The 19,972-nt window shown below is 45.1% G+C and overlaps 1 protein-coding gene across 2 annotated transcripts in view; it reads left to right on the top strand.

Annotated features, from left to right (window-relative positions):
• The window catches only part of PLXNC1 (plexin C1), a 141,963-nt gene that overhangs the window by 88,825 nt on the left and 33,166 nt on the right, over nucleotides 1–19,972 (top strand). For both annotated transcript variants that reach the window (XM_089921132.1, XM_022562399.3), the window contains 9 exons: nucleotides 578–781; nucleotides 898–1,083; nucleotides 3,449–3,551; nucleotides 6,383–6,484; nucleotides 6,778–6,881; nucleotides 10,531–10,569; nucleotides 10,776–10,900; nucleotides 11,907–12,105; nucleotides 16,708–16,854. In XM_089921132.1, coding sequence (XP_089777258.1) covers nucleotides 578–781; nucleotides 898–1,083; nucleotides 3,449–3,551; nucleotides 6,383–6,484; nucleotides 6,778–6,881; nucleotides 10,531–10,569; nucleotides 10,776–10,900; nucleotides 11,907–12,105; nucleotides 16,708–16,854 — 1,209 coding nt within the window. The remainder of the gene's footprint in view (nucleotides 1–577; nucleotides 782–897; nucleotides 1,084–3,448; nucleotides 3,552–6,382; nucleotides 6,485–6,777; nucleotides 6,882–10,530; nucleotides 10,570–10,775; nucleotides 10,901–11,906; nucleotides 12,106–16,707; nucleotides 16,855–19,972) is intronic.

Here is a 19,972-nt window from a genome sequence, read left to right on the forward strand (position 1 = left end):
TCCCTTTTACTTTTGTTTTCCTCTCCTTTTTGTTAGGCCTGCAAAGCCTTTTCCTCTTGTGGTTAGTGATTTCTGCTAAAGCACAGGGGTTCACCAACAGAGTGATCGAGTCAGCAGACGCAAGCCTGCAGCCAGCCTTGCCGAAGAACTGGCTCCTCCCTTCCTGTAGTTTCCCAGGACTCAGCCTTGACGTCTTGAAGGACACACAGGCCCACTGGTGCAGTCTTCCCCTTTCTCTAGCTGACTTCTCTTCCGAGTACCCTTTTTTCCTATTGTATCACCTTCTTCTTTCATTATTACTAATAATATTAATAATCATATTAGCATTTGTTGAGTGCTTTTTTGCATGGATTTGTAAGCATTTTTGCATGGATATTCTCATTTAATTTAGTGAGACCTCATCTCATTTAATTTAGAGTTAATTCAACCCCATGAGGTGGGTATACTGTTATCCCCATTTTACAGAGGAGAAAACAGAGGCACAGAGAGGTTCAGTTGCCCAGGTCACTTAGCTCTTCAATCCCAGAGCTGAAATTCATTAACGAAGCTATCAAAATGCTCTTTCCTTCTCCCTCAGGTCTCTGAATATTGTATGGCGACTCACTGCAGATTTTTAGCCCCTAGTTTAAAGAGTTCAAAAGGGCGTACGAATGTCACTGTGAAGCTCAGGGTCCAGGAGACCTACTTGGATTGTGGAAGCTTGCAGTACCTTGACGACCCCAGATTTACAGGGTACCGGGCTGAGCCTGAGGTGGACACAGAATTGGAAGTCAAAATTCAAGTATGTCTCTCTCATTTCGGGTGGGAGGATGTGCTCCCCTCCACAGGAAAGGTGTCTTATGTTTGTGAGTTTCCACACACGCCTTGATTTCTTCATCTTCACCTTGTTCTTCACAGAAAGAAAATGATAACTTCAACATTTCCAAGAAAGACATTGAAATTACTCTCTTTCATGGAGAAAATGAGCAATTAAATTGCAGTTTTGAAAATATTACTAGAAATCAAGATCTCACCACCATCTTCTGCAAAATTAAAGGCATCACTGCGGCAAACAGCATCGCCACCTCTTCCAAGAAAGTTCGCGTAGGTTGCCTGACAGGCCTACCCGTCAGTTTTACCTTATTTGGTGTGGGGCGGGGGGAGGGGGGGTTCCTTGGCTAAACCAGAAGCCAGAATAGAATCTTTTGTGGATCGTTAGATCTTCACTTTCAGTGAAGATAAACAAAGCTGGTATTGTAGGCCCAAACGCTATTCCTCCAGAATAGCTTGCAGAACCCATCCCTGTGCCATTGGAATGTCGAAGCACCGAGCACACCATTGTTTATGATACTAATGAGTCTTGATAGCTTTTGTTCTAGCCACACGTTTAGACCGCAGCGTCTGCAGCAGAATCTCTAGACCCACTGACGAGTGAGCTGTCATTCTTTGCCCAAACGCAGAGGTGGCATGTCTTGGCAGACACTCAGAATGGGGGCTTCCCTGGCACACTGAAAGTGGCAGTGGAGTCTAATGGGGACCAGATAATCAATGGGTCATGGGCTGCTTCCTCCACCATGAAGTCAGACTCACTGCATTTAATCTTTTCCCAGATTTGTTTGAGGGTCCGTCCCATCACCGGTATATTTATGTCCCACAATAAAGACAGGAGACCGTGGTGAAGGGAAACATACTAGAAACCTCCGTTTATAGTGTTCATGCCGTATGAGACTCTGCACAGTCTATATCCCCCACCAAAACGCTTTATGATCTAGAGTCATAAGTAGTTGGGTAAAGGATAAGAAAAAAGAACATCAACTGGAAGGCAAAACAAAAAATGTGTTTGTGTCTCAGCTGCACCAGTTAATAGCTGTGTGGCCTTAGATAAGTTGGCTTTAGCTGAACCTCCCTTGGTCCGTCTGTTATACGGTAAAGAGGGTCATAATAATTATAACATGAATAAGAGCAACTAAACTCGCAAGGGATCCCACGTGTCTGGTTAGTTGAGAAGAGCAAATGGTAGCATCCTTCATTATCCAGGACTAGTTCCTGAGTGCCTGCACTGGGACATAGGGACATAGCAGAGAAGAAAACAGACCCGCCTGCCCCCCCACCCCCCAAAATATCTGCCTTTATGGATCTTACCTAAAAAGGCAGGTAGTATAGAAAATAAATTGAAGATGTGTTAGATGGTGGTAACTGTTATGAAGAAAAATGAAGCAGGAGGTGAGGGGCAGCGCTGCAAGGTTTACGATGGCGGCCAGAAAAGGGCTCCCTGTAAAGACGACATTTGAATCAGGACCTCAGGCAAACGAGGGGCATGAGCTGTTGTGGGCCATCTGGGGTAGAGTGTTCTAGGCAAAGGGAACCACAGGTTGCAAAGTTCCTGGGTCAGGAGCCTCCCTGGTGCTGTTAAAGGGCAACAGGGAGACCAGTGTGGCGGAGTGGAAGGAACAATGCGGGGAGTATTCCAAGGAGGTGAGAGCATTAACAGGGGGAGCATGGAGAGCCAATTGGGGGTCATTGTGAGGACTTGGCTCTGAGCTCCAGGAGTCCGCTGGAGAGCTCTGAGCGGGAGTGCCAGGAACTTGCTTACAAACAAATGCCGGCACGTTTCATCTTCACGGCAACCCTCCGAAGAGGTGTAACAGCATCCCATTTTAGAGATGGGGAAAGTGAGAGCTACACGGATAGGTGACTCACGCAAGCTCCTACAGCTGGGAAGGACAGCAAGGGGGAGCTCCCTGGCGCTCCAGTGGTTAGGACTCGTGTTCTCACTGCCGAGGGCCCAGGTTCATTCTCTGGACTGGGACTTAGAACCTGGGCTGTCTGGGCCTGGAGTCTGCACTCTAGCCACTTTGCACAGATACTTCCACAGGGTCAGCCGTGGCTCCCAGGATGGTAACGTTCCTCAATACTTACATGTATGTCAATGCAAAAATAAGGCTTGATACAGAGTTTTTCCCTTTACAAGCTTTACAAACTTTTATAATCAAAACCTAAAATTGGAAAAGCCCCTCAGGGATCATCCTGGCAGCATTGCCAAACTGGTTTTTCCCACAGAATGCTTCCTTCAAAATAGGCCCATCAAGAAAACACAAGATGTAGAAGAGGTTAAAAAGTTGGATTACTTCCTTAGTCCAGGGGTACGAGGGTGTCTTACCCACAGGTTACTATCTCTTTATCGCCCCCATTCCTGCAGTTTAAAACCCCCGGGGCAAAGAGGACCGAAGTGTAAAATCTGTAGGTCTAGCCCCGCAACTGATTGGAGCTGAATCCAGAAACCAAGGCACAGGGAATGTTCTTGATTGGCTGAAATTCACATAGCTAATCTGCCCAGAGACGGGACTTGAACTCAGATATCCTACCTAGCTTGCCACCTCTTTTTGTATCTTGGAGAAAACCATTTGGGGGGAAAAATTGTGTACCTAGATGTGGTCCCCACCTCGACCCCACCTCTTTGTCCCCTTAGGTCAAACTGGGAAACCTGGAACTCTACGTCGAGCGGGAATCGGTTATTTCCACTTGGTATTTTCTGATTGGGCTTCCCGTCTTGCTAGTGATTGTCATTTTTGGTAAGTGCCCTGTTTAATTTTGTCAGAGAAATTATTCCCTGGGGCCTCGGCAGGCAGGAAGGCTTTCAGCTTTCAGGGGCTGTTTGCTTCAGTTAAGTATCAATGGATGAAAACCCAGATCAAAACTTTGGGAAAGGACTAACAGGTACACGTTGAGGGCTTTCTAAACATTTTTTAGGATGCTTCATTAATAAAAGGCTGGATTACAAAGATGGTTGGTATCTTGGTGTTTGAGAAATATAATCCACTTTGCTTCCCTGAACCTGTGAATTGTGATGACAGATGTCCCATTTACATTATTTCCTCAGAATTCCTCTGGGATTTTGGGCTCCAAGGACTTGGTCATCTCATCCTGCCTTCTCATCCCAGCAAACCCCGCCCCTCACCCCTACCCCAGCCCTGTCTTTTCCTGGCAGAACTGTGTTTTGGAAGTGTGATCTGTACCATCTATTAAAATGTTCCAAGGCTCATCCAAGCACAGTGATCCCATGGTGGTTGCTCACTGGATGAAATCTGGCCAACCGATGTGTTTTGTTTGGCCCACGTAGCATTTTTAAAAATTTGAAGTAATTGACAACATTTTAAAATTAGGCGATTCTTGAAAATTAGAAAGATCTGGATCATTGGATCCTAATTTTTCCATAACATCAGTTTTCTGGAGCTGAGGAGCAGCTACCCCTAGAGAGAGGGCAGGTGTTCACTAGGCTTTTGCCATAGTCTCCACCACTCCCTACTGTCTCCACCCAGGCCACTTACCTCATCTGAGGACCTGGTCCCTGTAGCCATTCAGTTTTTGACCTCTGTTTCTGAGCTGCTTTTCATTTTAAGTCTGTTTCCTCTTGTCCTCCTTAAAAAAGAGAACTCTCCTCCACAGCTATGGAGCCCATCATATTCCTTGATTTAATGCAGGCATCGCCTCTCTAATGGTTTTCGGTTAATAGTTGCTAAGGTCTCCTTCCGTATACTCACTCACTCACTCATTCATCCATCCCTGCACGCACCTACCTGACGTTTATTGAGCACCTGTTATGTTGCTGATAACTGTGCAAGGCTTTGGACTTAGGGAAGATGAGTTCAGTCCTGGTCCTTTCTCTTGGCTAGTTCCCAGTCCAGTGAAGGAAGGACTTATGTGTATTGTTAACTAGTCTAATGGAATGAATTCATTTTGCAGAGACCCTGTTTTGTACCGTTGATGATCATTTCAGGTATTTTTAAAAGCTCTCTCCAAGTTATCCACCACTATTAATGCATCTAGAATCCAGAATTGGGCCTGATATTTTAATAAAGTCCTGGCCGGTGCTGGCTTCAAATAAGAAGATTACTTGTAAATTCTAAACGCTGAGCTCGATTTTGAGAATCCGCTGCTGTCAGGCAGCTCTAGGTAGAGCAGTCTCATCATGGAGTCACATCTACTTTGTGACTTCCCAGAAACCTCTGATCTCTTCCTGGGCTCTCTGCGAATCTCCATTCCTCTCCCTTCACTTTGTTGGTAGAGATTGTTTATGCTCTTTCAGGTGAAGTGGGCTCCATCTGACACATCACTTTTGGTTTCATTGGTATCTGCAAAGCTGTTTAAAATTCTCCTCCCCTTCTTACCATGATTCCGTGGAGGCATGTGTCCTTAGCAGCTTGAGTAAGCGTACTCTTCGGACCATCGAGCACATCATTAGTGAAAACGCTATACACACCTGGCCTAAGGCTGCCACCTACAGAACACCCCCTGTAGCTTCCCCTGGAGATTTCAGCCAGGAAAAACTCACTGCTTTGTGGACGTGGCCTGCTAGCTCCATTTTCAGGCAGTGAGCTGGTGCTGCCTAAAGGGTGGTCTGAGTGCCAGCGGTCCCAAGTGATGCTCCTGGAAAGAGGGCTCCATAGTCAAGCAAATCTGAGAATCCCTGCCTGCTCCACCCTCTCTTGAAGATACATGATGCACGTTATGACTAAGACTGTTGACTTTATGAAGTGGTCCAGCACACAGCTGTATTGAATTTTGTTTCCTCCAGCATCATTCACATCTAGCAGGATCCTTTTATCATGAAATTTCTATTAAAAGAGGAAAAACTTTCGAGAATAATAATGAGAGTCGACAATTGCTACATATTCTTTTTTAAAAATAAGATCTAAATGTTTTCTGTGAGTTACTTCCTAGAATCCTGTCAGTGTCACAAGGAGGCAGGCACTTTAATAGATAAGGCAGCCAGGCACAGAGATGCTAAGGAACTTACCTGAGGTCGCACAGCTAGTTAATGGCAGAGCGGGGACATGAACCCAAGTGCCGAACTTGTTCGGTTTACTGCATCTACAGCATAGTTAGAAGCAAAATAAAGTGGAGAAAGAAGCAATATCCAGATACAAGGGTTCACTGGGGACCACTCATCCTGTCACCCCGTTTGATCTATGCAAGTTTGGCTCATGTAACTCACTGTGGATGTGTGGGGTTTTTTATGCATTTAAGGCTCAACTATATTTCTCTAGGGATGTTTAGAAACATTAAAAAAGAACAGAACAATATTAAGTGGCCTGTGGCTGTAGGGAAACTTGGCTTGTTTCATTCCTTTTCAGCCAGCTGGGATCTTTGGTTACAAGTGAAGGTTATTGGATTTAGTTTTTTACTTTGAAGATGAGTAGGGGTTTTGGGGGTTTTTTTCTGTTGCATTTGAGCATCTTCATCTGTAGAGTGACCCCTCGCTGGGAATCTTTCTTCTTAGAAATTCCACCTCTTCCAGGCTAGTCTTTCTCGCTCTCCCTCCGCCGCCTCCTCTGTAAAGGACTGTAAAGGTTGGTTCTGTTTTCCTTTTTGTCAGTCTCATGCTGGATCTCTGTCTCCACAGCGGCTGTGGGAGTGACCAGGCACAAATCGAAGGAACTGAGTCGCAAACAGAGCCAACAGCTGGAGCTCCTGGAGAGTGAGCTCCGGAAAGAGATACGTGATGGTAGGCTCCAAAATTTTATTTGTAGAAAAACAAGCCCTTTTTTTTTTTTTTTTAACCCTTAAATGGAACCAGCCACAGTAATGAGAGCTGTTTGTATAGAAGACAACTGAACAGCAGGGTCTAGGCCTGGCTTTGTGTTTTATTTCAGCTCTTCTCTGCAGCCAACCAAGTAATTATCTACTGTTTCTTCTTTAATGAAAACCAAGGCCATACTCCGTGTTAGACAAAACAGCAGAAGATCTCATCCATTGTTTTCTGAGTTAAAATATTGCTCTTGGGATTCTGTTTTGCAGGCTTTGCTGAGCTGCAGATGGATAAATTGGATGTGGTTGATAGTTTTGGAACTGTTCCCTTCCTTGACTACAAACATTTTGCTCTGAGAACTTTCTTCCCTGAGGTAAAAGAGCATTGATCACATTCCTAAGGTTGAGTCTTGAATAATAATGAAGGTGCTTGTTGCTACTGTCAAAAACGGCGGTTCCTTCCAAGGCAGCGGTAGATAACGTGCTTGGTACAGAATAATGGCTTAAATCTCAGCAGAGCGGGGAGGAGGATAACTATTAATCGGATTGATTAGGGTACAAAGCAGTGATGGGTCACTGGCAATTACTCGTTGTCCAGTAACAAAAACCTAGGAGGGACACAAGTTCAAAGTGATGATTTTTTTGCTTTATTTTACTACCAGTTTAGAACTGAATTTGTAGCTGGGAAGTGAGCTAGTTCATTTAAAAATCAATAAATTGTGGGCTGGCCAGTTTGTTGTGTTTATCTGCATGACTTACATTGCGGCTACTAGATTATCCACTATTACTTCTCAATTGGAAATGAAAAGTACTGTTGGCCAAGAGGGAGAAAAGTAGACACGTGTAGAATCTGAGTTAATAACAGCCATTTTTAGCAATGTAGAGTTTTTATGGTTCTCTCCAGCAGTTGTTCTTCAGCTGATCAGTTTGTGTCATCCTCATTTAGTAGAAATAGCTGCATGAAATGTTTAATTAATTTGTTCTAGGATCCGAGGAGTAGTCTACTTAACCCTTTGGGTTTTCGGTCTCACGTTCTAACACCTCCATTTTCTCACCTGCTCACATAGCCTTCCTCATTTACCCTCCCAAGTCTTTGGCGAGGTACCCTCATCCTCCTACCATCACCTCCAAGTCCCGGTACCCCAGTTCCTCCATATTGCCCTTTTTTTTTTTGTCCAGAACTGGTGACCACAGCAAGGCCCAACCTCTGGAACACATCAACACCAATTACATATTACATTTAAATCTAGACTTCTAAGCAAAGCCAGAAATCTCTCCAGGCCAAAAGAGAGCTTGTATCACCTTACCATCAGCTTCTCAGCTACACTTGGCCAGAAGCCTAGAGTTCAGAAACCCAGACACATGCAGTAAGCAATTTCCAGTTTCTCTATAATTCTAGAAGCGGACACCATGATATGTGATGCTGTGTCTGGAGGGTGGGATACCTCCATAAAACACCCACCATATTTTCTTTTTTTTGTCCAAGCCTTAGTGTTGTAAATCAAGAAGGCTAGAAATAAGACTTTAGCTTTCAGTACTTGTATTTTTTTTTAAGTTATCCTCCAATAATAGCAGGCACCAAGACTTGCCATTTACCACCTCCTTCATTTCTACGGCAGAATACTGCCTAGGGAGGGGAGTTTAATTCCCTGAATCATGATGACTGTGCAGGGCCTCAGCAAAGGTTGCACCAAGAGTCCTATTTCCCAGCTATCTGAGATCCCCATTAAGAATTTAATAGCAATAGAAGAAGAGGTTTCTACCATCTACAGGAGTACTCTGTGGGCTTTTATAGTTAATGATGGCCCTTGAGTGCTAAAGAGAGTAATCTGTGGCCTGAAAGAAAAAGTTTTCCTGTCTTCTAAATTCGGTTATCAAGAGCAAGATAGAGTGACGAATGCAAAGGAATGCTGTTGCGAGTGTTTAAAAAAAAAAAAAAAAATTCCTAGGAACAATGCTGTGGTATCTCAGAAGAGAGAGGTGCAAGAAGGCAAACTGATTTAACTCAGGGTTATGTAGAATCTTGAAAGACAACTGGGAAAGCTGTAGAAACTGATGTCAGAAGAAGACACAGGAAAGACAAGCATACATTTTTCAGAACCCTATTGAGAAGACCTCAGTTAAAACTGAATTTGTCACAATTAAGAAAAGATCTAAAAAAAAAAAAAGAAAAGATCTAGAGAACAAGGGAAGATACTCCATTAGAACAACACCAGTTGAAATGCATTCTAGGCTGAAGGTAGGTCCTGCTGTTGAGAGGCCCTTTACTGATAGATCAGGAGCCACATCCTCTAGGCCTGGAGGCTGGGTGGCGGAGGGAGACCTTGGGTGATCAACACCTACTCGGTTAACAATAGGCAAAGCCCAGAGGAGATGGTAGCTTCTCAGAGACCAAGGCATTACCGGTAGTTCTTTGCCCTGCTAGTTGGTTTTTGGCTTTTAAAGCCTTGCTTTTCATTATATTGGCAACTTTGTTGTGCTGAAAATAGAAGAAATAAGGGTAAGCGGAGCACCTAACCACCTAGAGGAGAAGAATTTGAATGAAAGGAGGAAGGAACATTGGAACCCAGGGATCCAGCGCGGTATTTCCCTATTTAAGGTCAAGAATCAATCTGTTTATTTTTTTTAAGTTTTTCCTTTAATTAATTAATTTTTGGCTGCGTTGCGTCTTCGTTGCAGTGCACGGGCTTCTCATTGCGGTGGCTTCTCTTGTTGTGGAGCACGAGCTCTAGGCGCACAGGCTTCAGTAGTTGTGGCGCACGGGCTTAGTTGCTCTGCGGCATGTGGGATCTTCCCGGACCAGGGCTCGAACCCGTGTCCCCTGCATTGGCAGGCGGATTCTTAACCACTGCGCCACCAGGGAAGTCCTCAATCTGTTTAAATTGCCTATTGGCATAAGGTTGGTTCAGCAGAAAAATATGAGGAACTAGAAACTGCAAACCCAGGGTCTGATTTTTCTGCTTATTACCAGGGGAGAGTATGAGGTAATAGTTTGAGGTCTTCTACTTGGGCTAACAAATTTGAAACTATAAGGCAAAAATTCTCTGCAGAAGAAATTTACTTAAATAAGATATAACAATAGCCCAAAGTTTCAAGTATTACCAAAAAATTTTTAAATAAATGAATGTTTGAATTTATATTTTCATACTGTTGACTCATTTAAAGTGTTAGCATGCTTTTTAAAATTTAGTCATTTAATTCCAATATGATTTATGATATTGTACATTAAAGGAAACCCCAAAGTTTATATTCAAGAGCTACAGAGCATAACACTTTAAAATATTTTTAGAAACCAGCAGGGCAACAGCATTGTGGTCTAGTTTGCTGTAAATTAGTGATTAAAAAAAAAAAACAACCCGATAATGATAGCTGACATGAAGAACTTACTGTGCATTCATTCATTTTATTTTCACACCTAACCCGTGAGGTGAGAATCATTATTGTTCCCATTCTTCAGATGAGGAAAGTCAGGCACAGAGAGGTTAAGTGACTTGTCCAAAGTCATGTGACCAGTAGGTGATAAAACCAGGATTGGAACCCAAGTTGTTTGACTCCAGGTTCTAGCTGTTACCCACCCCTCTCCACCCCTTCTTGAATAACAATGTGTATCCAGACAGTAAATGCTTCTAAGCTAAGACTTGTATAAACTTACCAACACGACTCGGTATTTATCCCTAGAAGGTAAATTGCTTGAGGAGGGGTCTGTACGTTTGCATAATCTTTCGCCACCACTTCTTTAACTTCTGAGTCAGTTCTTTAAAGTGTGAGATGCCTTCACCTACCAAAACCGGAACTGATGCAACGATAAATATTCTTAGAGGCTCTCAGAAGTCACTGGTGTTTCTTGAGAGCTGAACAATTATTTATTATGTAGAAGATATGCTGTGAACATAAGCCCAGGGGCTCTTCAGATTAGCAAATAGTGTCTGTACTTTATTAAAATGGACTCAGGTATTGTAACAAAAATACACTCTTCATTTCCTTTGGTTGTTATGAATAATAAAAGTGTCTCCTTCCTCTCAGTCAGGTGGCTTCACACACATCTTCACTGAAGATATGCATGTAAGTCTATAAGTTTTCATTTTTCGCTCATGACTGCCTGACTTTCATAGTGCTATCATCTCCATTATTACTTTGAATTGTCATTGTGGGTATTTCGGGATCACGAATTTGATATTAAATAATTCATTGTCTTGGAAAACCCATTGTGGATCTACTTTCTAACTTTAAGTTTATATATTATCTATATTATGTTATATTTTTTTCAGAACAGAGATGCCAACAACAAGAATGAAAGTCTCACAGCTTTGGATGCCCTAATTTGTAATAAAAGTTTCCTTGTTACTGTCATCCACACTCTTGAAAAGCAGAAGAACTTTTCAGTGAAGGACAGGTATCAGCCCATTTGTTTACATTTTGAAAGCCATTAAGTAGAAAGAATAAAACGTGAGCCTCTCATTTTGTTTCGGAATTACAACCTGAGCTTGGTATCTGAGAACATGCATCTCTCCAGAGGCTGGTTGATTTGGGTCACCATGCAGTCCTGATGTTTCTTTCCATTTCAGATCACAACGCTCTAACACAAATTCTATTTTGAAGATGCACACACATGTGACACCCCCCCCTCAAAAAGCACCCTAAAAAAACCCAATACCAAGAAAACACATGAGTCCTGAGTCAAAAAGCAGAAGTGTGCTGTTTTCTATTTTTAAAAACACCCTGAAAATTCAGGGAAGACATTCACTTCTTGTTACCGCTCTAGTTTAAAGTAAACTAGAGAATGCTGAAAACCATATAAAATGACCGGAAGTTAACATTGCTGTGTGGTTTTTATGGATCGAGGACAAAGGTAGTTGAAACTTAGATGTTAAAAAAAAGCACCCACAGGGCAGCACCCCGTTAGCATCCCATTGCCTGACCCCTCAAGTTTCCTTGGAAACTGCTGTCAGCACCGAGCAAGCCACAGCTGTTGACTAACCTGCTTAATCAAGACTCTGGTTTTTTTTCAATATGCTTTTTTTCCATCATCTGTATATCTTCTTTTTTTTTCTCTTTCAGTTTTATTGAGATATTGACATACAGCACTGTATAGGTTTAAGGTGCACAGCATGATAACCACAAATATGATCTCTTTTTCTGAGTTTGAGGTTTGTTTCGTTTTTTTTCAGATCCCACATATAAGTGAGATCATACAGTATTTGTCTTTCTCTATTTCACTTCGCATGATGCCCTCAAGGTCCATCCATGTTGCTGCCAACGGCAGGATTTCCTTCTTTTCAGGGCTGAAGAGTATTCCATTGTATATATGTACCACATCTTCTGATCCATCCGTCTGTTGATGGACACTTAGGTTGCTTCCGTGTCTTGGCTGTTGTAACCAAGGCTCTATTTTTAAATAGGTGTCTGTTTGCTTCCTTCTTAACCATTGCACTGCAAACTAAGCTGGTCTACCTAACCAGCATCCTCGAGGTGCTGACCAGGGACTTGATGGAGCAGTGCAGTAACATGCAGCCTAAACTCATGCTGAGACGCACAGAGTCCGTGGTGGAAAAGCTCCTCACAAACTGGATGTCCGTCTGCCTTTCTGGTTTTCTGCGGGTAAGTGTCGCGTCCCTTGGTGGCGTCAGAGCTAAGACTGTATAGGCAGCTGTTTTTAGCAGATGCTGGTGTCTTTGCCAGGATAAATCCTGAGCACTCCGTGGTGTCAGCGTTTAACCACTTTTAGGCTTGGTCCTTACTAGGAGCACATGGAGGGGAAAATAACATTTGTTTTTGCGGTAACTGGCCTAGGCAAGCACAATTCATTTAGAATTTCCTCGAGTAAGACTTTTTAAACATTTTATTGCGGTGAGAACAATTAACGTGAGACCTACCCTCTTAACAGATTTTTCAGTCTACAAAACGGTGTCGTCTCTTGGCACAATGTCGTACGATAGATTTCTAGAACTTACCTTACATAACTGAAACTTCTTACCCCTTGACTTCTGCATCCACCTTCACGTGGTTAATTAACGTGTGCTGAGTGGAGGGCATATTTCAAATGCTGATGGAAACACACTGTTTTCAGGGCCCCTGAAGCATCTTGGAAATAGCCATTTACCTACCACTACGCTCTCCGCAAGCTAATTACGTTCAATTCCAACCAGTTATCCCATGGGAAAGCAAGTCTCCAAAAAGCCGCCCGCCCCTTGAGTTCACTTTGTGACAGTTAAGTGAACATGGTTATAATCTAATTGAATCTTAAAATCTTTTCAAATGTGAACTTGGCACATATTCCATTGGTTAAGAGGATAGGCCCTGGAGCCCGCTGCCCAGTTTGAATCTAGACTCCACCGCTTACCAGAGGCCCCAAGCAGGTTTCCTGACCTGCCTGAGCCTTGGGTTTATAACCTGTACAACTGGAGGAAGAATATTTCAGGGCTGTTCTGAAGCACTGATGAGAAAATGTATACAATTGCTTGGCACTGAGTAAGCACTCCATAAATGATGCCCATTATCATTATGAAATATTAGTAGGAAAAGAAGTGTGTTCTGTTGAACCCAGGCTTCGTTCAGCCCTCCGAGGCCCCTGGTGCAGGACGTTCTTATCCTTCTTCAATTTCACCAGCCATCCAGATTCCAGCAGAACTGAATAATTGTGTGTTTGTAGCTAGTTCTGAAATCTAATTAAAGTTTGAATAAGATACACTGCTATACCACAGGTTTTAACAGTGCTACTTAAGTTTAGATCCAAAAAGCAGCGCCTTAAATAGACTGTGCTTAGTTTAATGTTTAATGTAATCTTACAAGTAGATGCACAACCTTTTTTTTTTTAACCAACCCTTTTCTCTCCCAAGGCAATGCCTATTTATTAAGATTAATGAAATCTGCCTTCTTTGCTGTTTACTTGGAATACATCATCATAACACTTTGGGGAGATGTGGAGCGCTTATTTCTGGGGTGAATATTTTTGGCTCCCCCCATCCTAGCTTCAGCCGCAGCTGCTCCGAAACAGAGGCAGCAGGACCCTCACCCAGTTCCTGGGTCTTAGTCTCAAAAGGCAGCTCCTGCCTCACCACCTACCGTGCCACTGAATCAGAAGCTCAGGGTGGGGCGCAGTAGTCGACGTTTCCAAGTTCCTGCAGGTGATTGCACCGCCCTGCCTTTGAGAACCTGGGGGCAGTAGAAGGAGCGCTGGCCTAGGACTCTTGGTTAGAAGTAGCAGGTTCGGGCTGTAAGTTCATCTCGGCCCCAGCTTGCTGCGTGGCTCCAGGTACGGCCCTTTCCATCTGGGCATCCGTTCTCTACCCACCAAATGAGGCGCTTGGCCATTGGTTTTAAATTCCTTTCCAGTTCTTTCTCTGGGACCTTGTGATTCTTTTTCTGAGCCCTCGAAGGCTAGTCAGAGCCTTGCCCTTGCTGCTCTTGGGCGTTAAAAAGGCGAGGCGTCCCCAGAATCTGCGCTCTGAGTCCAAATAGCCCCCTTGAGCAGGGGATTCCTCGTCAAGGTTTTGCAGTGCTGACTCAGGAGTGTCTTGAGCACTTGGGGTGGTGAGGGGCCAGCGTGCTCCCTGGGAGGAAGTGGCATTCGCCCGTCGGCGATACTTTCGTTTTCAGTGGAATAATTCCCTCTGGCGTGCAGGGCCGGACCTCCCCAACCAGGTGCCCAAGGGGTGTGGGACTCTGACGGCCTGGCCCTCCTGCTCTACCCATCCTCCCAAACATCGGCCTGGGTGCCACGAGCGCTGTGACCTCCAGGTAACTTCCTCCTCTGTGCCTCCAAGGCCCTGTGGGTCAAGTAATAATAATAACTACCATTTATTGAATGTGCCAGCCACCATGCTAAGAGCTTTGCTTCCTTTTTCTCACTGAATCCCATGAGGTGAGAACCTTTATGACCGTTTTGCGTACTGGGGAATTGGGGCACACAGGATAGACAAGACTTCCTCCCATAGAGGAAGATCCCATAGCTCGTGTGACAGCACCAGGGAGCTCTTAGCCACCCGGCTTAATGCCTCCCCAGGAAGGCAGCTACCTCCTTCCAGGCTTAGGGAGGGATTTGGGGCTGGAATGAGATCACAGGTGCGGAAGCCTAAAGCTCAGCCATGGTCAGAGAGTCTGGTCTCACGAAGGAAAGGATGGTGAACGGGCCAAGCTTAATTCCCATCACAGGATGGGAAGGGCAGGGTCAGTTCCATAAACGGGGCTCTGCCCCAGGCCGGCTCCCTGGGAAGCTGTGTGCACCCTGGTCTGATGAGATGCCTAAGCCGCCAGCAGGTATGACTAACTTAGAACTTGTGTTCAGTGGAGACAAAGAAACGTCGTGGCTCCGTCGTTTCCTCAGCTGGCCATGCATCAGGATCCCCCGGCAGGCATTAAAACTACAGATGCCCAGGCCTCATCTCCAGAGATTCCATGTCTAGAGTAGGGCCCAGACATCTGAATTCTTTATAAGAGTCCCAAGGGATTCTGGTGATGACTATCCAGGTTTAGAACCACGGGTGTGGGTAACGGTGCCAGATGAGATGTTACTAATCTGAGTCTAGCTGCACTCTTGTGGAGAATTCTTACCACAGAGCCATGGAGTCTGGAGCTGTCACTCCACACAGCCCAGAAGAGCCCACCGGCCCCCTAACGCCGACCTCTGCAGGTGCCTCCAGCCCCCTCCCAAGGGCGCTTACCCCCATCTCTGATGTGGGCTGGAAGCAAAGAGAGAAGTGAGGTTCTAGGTTTGTGGTCGGGATATTACCTAAGGGGGTGGAGGGAGAGAGATGAGAGCAGTGTGGTTGTGAACCTCTAAATAAAGGAAGTTTCTCATAAGAATTGAAATGTCATGTTCTAGTCCCAGCGCTCTCCCCACCTGGGAAATTTTTGAACATTCCAACCCTGTCCTGCAGTAAGGAAGCGACTCCAGGATATGTCAGGAGGGGAGAGGAAAGTGATACAGGGCCCCAGTGGCAGGGAGAGCAGCAGAGGAGTGACAGGAAGCCGGGGACCAGGGAGGGCTGTGCTTTTGCAGTCAGTATAGAGGATGGTACGGGGCGGGTAGGGGTGGGATCCAAGAGACCTCAAAGACGTCTTAGTTTACCTCTTCAAGGGAAAGCAGGTGAGAGAGGCAGTGGAACCCTCCTTTCCAAGCCAGATGCATTGGCTGTGAAGCTTGACTTTGTAAACTGGTGCTTCAAGCCCTAGTCACGTGGCTGGCTTCTCGTCATCACTGAGGCAGTTGGACTTCCTGGTTCTGGGCCTGGCTCTTCTTCCCCCTTAAATTCAGTTTAATGTCCTTTTGATTACAGAGGGTTTATTTACTTAGCAAATACTACACGATGGATCGTCAAGCCAGGGCGACATGCTTTGAGAGGCTGCATGAAAGCAGGAACACGCAAACAAGCCTCCCACTTGGGCTCCTCAGGGTCCATTCAAGCGCGAAGTGGCTACAGATTTCAGGCGTTTCAATAACAGCAGGGGTGGCCACCCCTGGTCCAGAAAAAGGTGCAGAAGGAAGTCATCAGGATGGGCCAGATGCTTGGGAAGATCCTTAGAGTAAGGATCTGGAATCGGCTCTGGCCCAGGGGAAGGAGGTGGGGTACACTGTGGCCTGTACCAGCAAAGGCGCCTGGGTGGGACTGTGCAGGCTGGGTCTGGGAAGGACCCCGGGGCTGGCCGCCTCACGGTCAGGAGAGGAGGCTGCAGACTGCAACTGAAGGCCACTTCCTTCGTGAGAAGCTGTTGACACCCAAAAGCTTCCTCCTAGGTAAATGTATAAAATGCTTTTATGTTTATTCTGGTTACCAAGGCTAATCGTTCTGCATTTTTTTACATGCCATTTATTTCTAGCGCGCTGAAAAAAAAAAGGGCAGTTAAATAGGAGCGTAAAGAAAGGTTAAATCTCTACCAACTGTTCTTAGGCCAACTGATGAGCATTGGGCTACCATAGAGAAGCTTAAGCATAAGAGAATGATCACCTCTGTAAGTGCCATGAGAGTGTGCGTGTGCGTGTGCGAAGTCACGTGCGTGTTGGGGGAGAAGAGGCAGTTTCCTGAGTTTTGCTCCTAGTCCTAAGTGGAGCAAAGTGTATTTTCTTGGGAGGTGCATGTTGACTGTTAGAAAACACTGCCTCCTGTCTCCTGTCGTAGGGCCATAAACTGAAACTTTGATTCTCTGGAAAGTACAGTGGATTCTGCCGAGAAAGCTAACTGTCACTTTTGCGTCTTTTCCAAGGAGACTGTTGGAGAACCGTTCTATTTGCTGGTGACGACTCTGAACCAGAAGATAAACAAGGGCCCCGTCGACGTAATCACTTGCAAAGCCCTGTACACGCTTAATGAGGACTGGCTGCTGTGGCAGGTTCCGGAATTCAGCACTGTGGTGCGTTTACGATGAAGCTGGTGGGGTAGAGGGGGGGTTGGGAAGCGTCGCTTTGAAATGATCATTCCTACCACAGGAGGCCTCACACGTTCCGTTTATTAAAACCGTAGTTGATAAAATGTTAACACGTGTTCACATAATAGATTTTAATTACTTGGATTGGGGGAGAAGGCGTTGTCGTGATGCCTGGGGTACTCCTCCATTTCCAGAGATTTTACTGTCAGGATGGCTTATAGCTTTCAGCGTCGGGAAAGGAACTGCAGAGCACTCCCTACTCAGCGCTTATAACTGCAATCAGAATTTCTCAAACGGCTCTGCTCTGGAAGACAATGTGTGAAGATATATCTCAACCAAATCGAGGCCGTCTTATTTTAGAACGATAACACAAGACAAATTCCTCTGTGTTCCCCCTGCAACATGACGCCCTTACTTTATTTTCATGGATTAGTTACAAATGTTTGGTGTCATGCGCTTATCGTTCTGTGATCTCACGGATATTTTTAGAGAAATGCTGTAAATCACGACAGGAAGATGATTGCTTGGCTGCTGGAGGGTTTCACCCATTTAAGATCTTCCTTTTCACCCGTCCCCACTCCACCCGCCCACTCTCTTCCTTTCCTAAAGGAAAAGAGACCAATTTTTTGCACATTCAGGAATTTGAGAGAGAGAGAGCCAAGCATGGCAAGTATCTCCAAAATTACTTAGGATTTTTTTGTGCTTTTCTGTTAACAGGGACTTGGAAAAGGGATTGCTGTATTTTGGTTTGATCTTTAGCTTTTGCAGAGATTCCGGGCTGCTTCACAATCTCATTAGTGGGGAAGGAGGAAAAAATTACAGTGGGGTTTTTGTGTTGCTCAGTAAAGGGGCCGAGGCTCCTGCGGCTTTGCTCTGGATGGCAAGCACTGCGGTGTCATCCTGGAAGAATTCATCCCCTAATTGGAGAAGGCACCATGGTGCTGTAGGCTATGTTACGGTTGTGTCCTCTGGTGGGAGAAGAGTCCCCAGATCAGCTCTTTCGAGTCCTCGGTCACCGCTGGATGGAGCTGACCCTCCACTGAAGATGGCACATGCTTAGCCACCATCCACAAGGTGGGAGGCGGAGCAGAAGGTCACCAGGTCTGACTCCTGTCTGTTACTCCCATCTGTATCTGAGGGGGAGTGGAGTGCAGTGGTTCTCCGATGTTAGCATGCATCAGAGTCCCCGAGAGAGCTTATTAAACGCCAGTTGTGAGGCGGCACCCCAGGGTTTCTAATTGCATAGGTCTGGGGTGTGGCCCAAGAATTTGCATTTCTGAAGAGCTTTCTGCAGCTGCCGCTGGTCCAGGGCCACACAGGGAGAACTACTGATATAGTTGTTACTGAGTGTGGACTCTGGAGCCAGGCAGGTTTGAATCCTGCCTCTGCCACTGGCTAGCTGTGTGACTTTGGGCAAGTTTGGAAACCTCTCTGTGCTTCCGTCTCTTCACTTGTAAAATGGGGATGATGATCATGGTACCTGCCTATCTCATGGATGTTGTGAGAATTAAGAGTTGATATTCTGTAAAGTGCTTAGACCATTGCCGGGCACATGAGTGCCCTGTAAAGAGTTATTAAATTTAATTCAAATCTCCTCGGGCGCTTGTTAGAAATGCAGATCCAGATAGACCCATGCCTGGGCCTTCCGTCCGGACTGACTACATCAGAATCTCTGGGGGTGGAGCCCAGGCACGGATAGATGTTTTAAATGCTCCAGGTAATTCTAATGTGCATCCTGCAGGAGGAACCCCACTGGTACCCTGGAGGACAAATGATGAACTTGCATCAGGGCCTATTGACTCTCCTTTTACTGATTCAGGGTCTTGTCTTCAAACTCAGGGCCTTGGTCCTAATGCAGAAGGTGTTCATGCTTTTACTTTGAGACACTTTAGGAGCCCCACAGGTTCCCAAAGAGAAATATTTGCAAGTGAATATAGGTCAGGGGAATCCAGCAGTGTTTCACTTTCATGAAAACACGAACCCGCACGCACAGGAAGGAGAGGAGAGCAGAAGATGGAACTGGGAGTGGGGAGGACTCAAATGCCTGGAGCAACTTTTGAGGTTTGAGTCCTTTCTAATGCTTTACATCGGAACACTTTTCCCCCTTTCATTTTGAAACGTTATTTATTTCACAGTCAATTAAGACCATGTGTTTCTGATTTGTTAACACTCAGCTCATCATCAAAATGTTTCTTGATGCTGAAGACATTTGTGTCCACTCGGATTCTTTTTTTCCTTTGTAGCCCCTGGGGAAAAGGTTGACGGAAAATTATGTTTTTAGAAATCCACATAAATCTTCCTTTCCGAACACGGATTTGCCGGTAGATAGCATTGAGACTGGGAGAGGGGTGGGCCACTTGTTTCTAGGGCCCTTGACTTTGAAATTGATTTTTAATGCCTTTCACTGGACCCGCCCCAAACCTCTTTTATGGTGGATGGTTATACTGGAAGCTCCAGAGAAGCTTGATCCGGTCTGTGCTTGTGTGACAAAATGTTAGCAGGCCGATATAAAAAATTTAAGGTTTTTCATTTCCTTTCAGGCAAGTCCCCTCAGCCTTAACCATCATCTTTTAAATTTTCTTCCTTCCTCTCTTTCCCACCTCCCCCTGCCCCTTCTCACTTTACCCCCCTTTCCCACGCATGTACACCCAGTGGTCTGAAGTCTTGACTTTCTAAATTTGCTGAGATGGTTTATTTATTTGAAAACCAAGGTGTGGAGAACAAACTCGATTGTGTGTGTGTGTGTAAATATTTTCAAGGAAAAAAAAGCCAGGGAAAAAAAAGAGCAGCCACCCAAACAACTTGAAATGACAGAGCCTGGTACCATGGCTGGGACACATTTAAAAAGAGGCCCCGAAACTCCTGTTTGGCTAAATGGTGAAAACCACAGCGCCTCATCTAACAGCCTAAGAGTCAGGTTTCACTCCTCTAGAATTAGGATGTGTTCTCCCTGAGGTGTAGGGTGTTTTCTAGAACATGAAGGCAACATGCCAATTGCTTATACATGAAATCATTATACTAACACATGGGCTCCAAGAAGTAATTCTTTGTTTGCTGTACCCTGGGAGGAAAATTCCTCTGCCATTTCTTAAATGTAAGCAAA

The sequence above is a fragment of the Delphinapterus leucas genome, chromosome 11 (assembly GCF_059928025.1).
Source record: "Delphinapterus leucas isolate spDelLeu-1000000601 "Yukka" chromosome 11, BTC_Dleu_Yukka2, whole genome shotgun sequence".
NCBI lineage: Eukaryota > Metazoa > Chordata > Mammalia > Artiodactyla > Monodontidae > Delphinapterus > Delphinapterus leucas.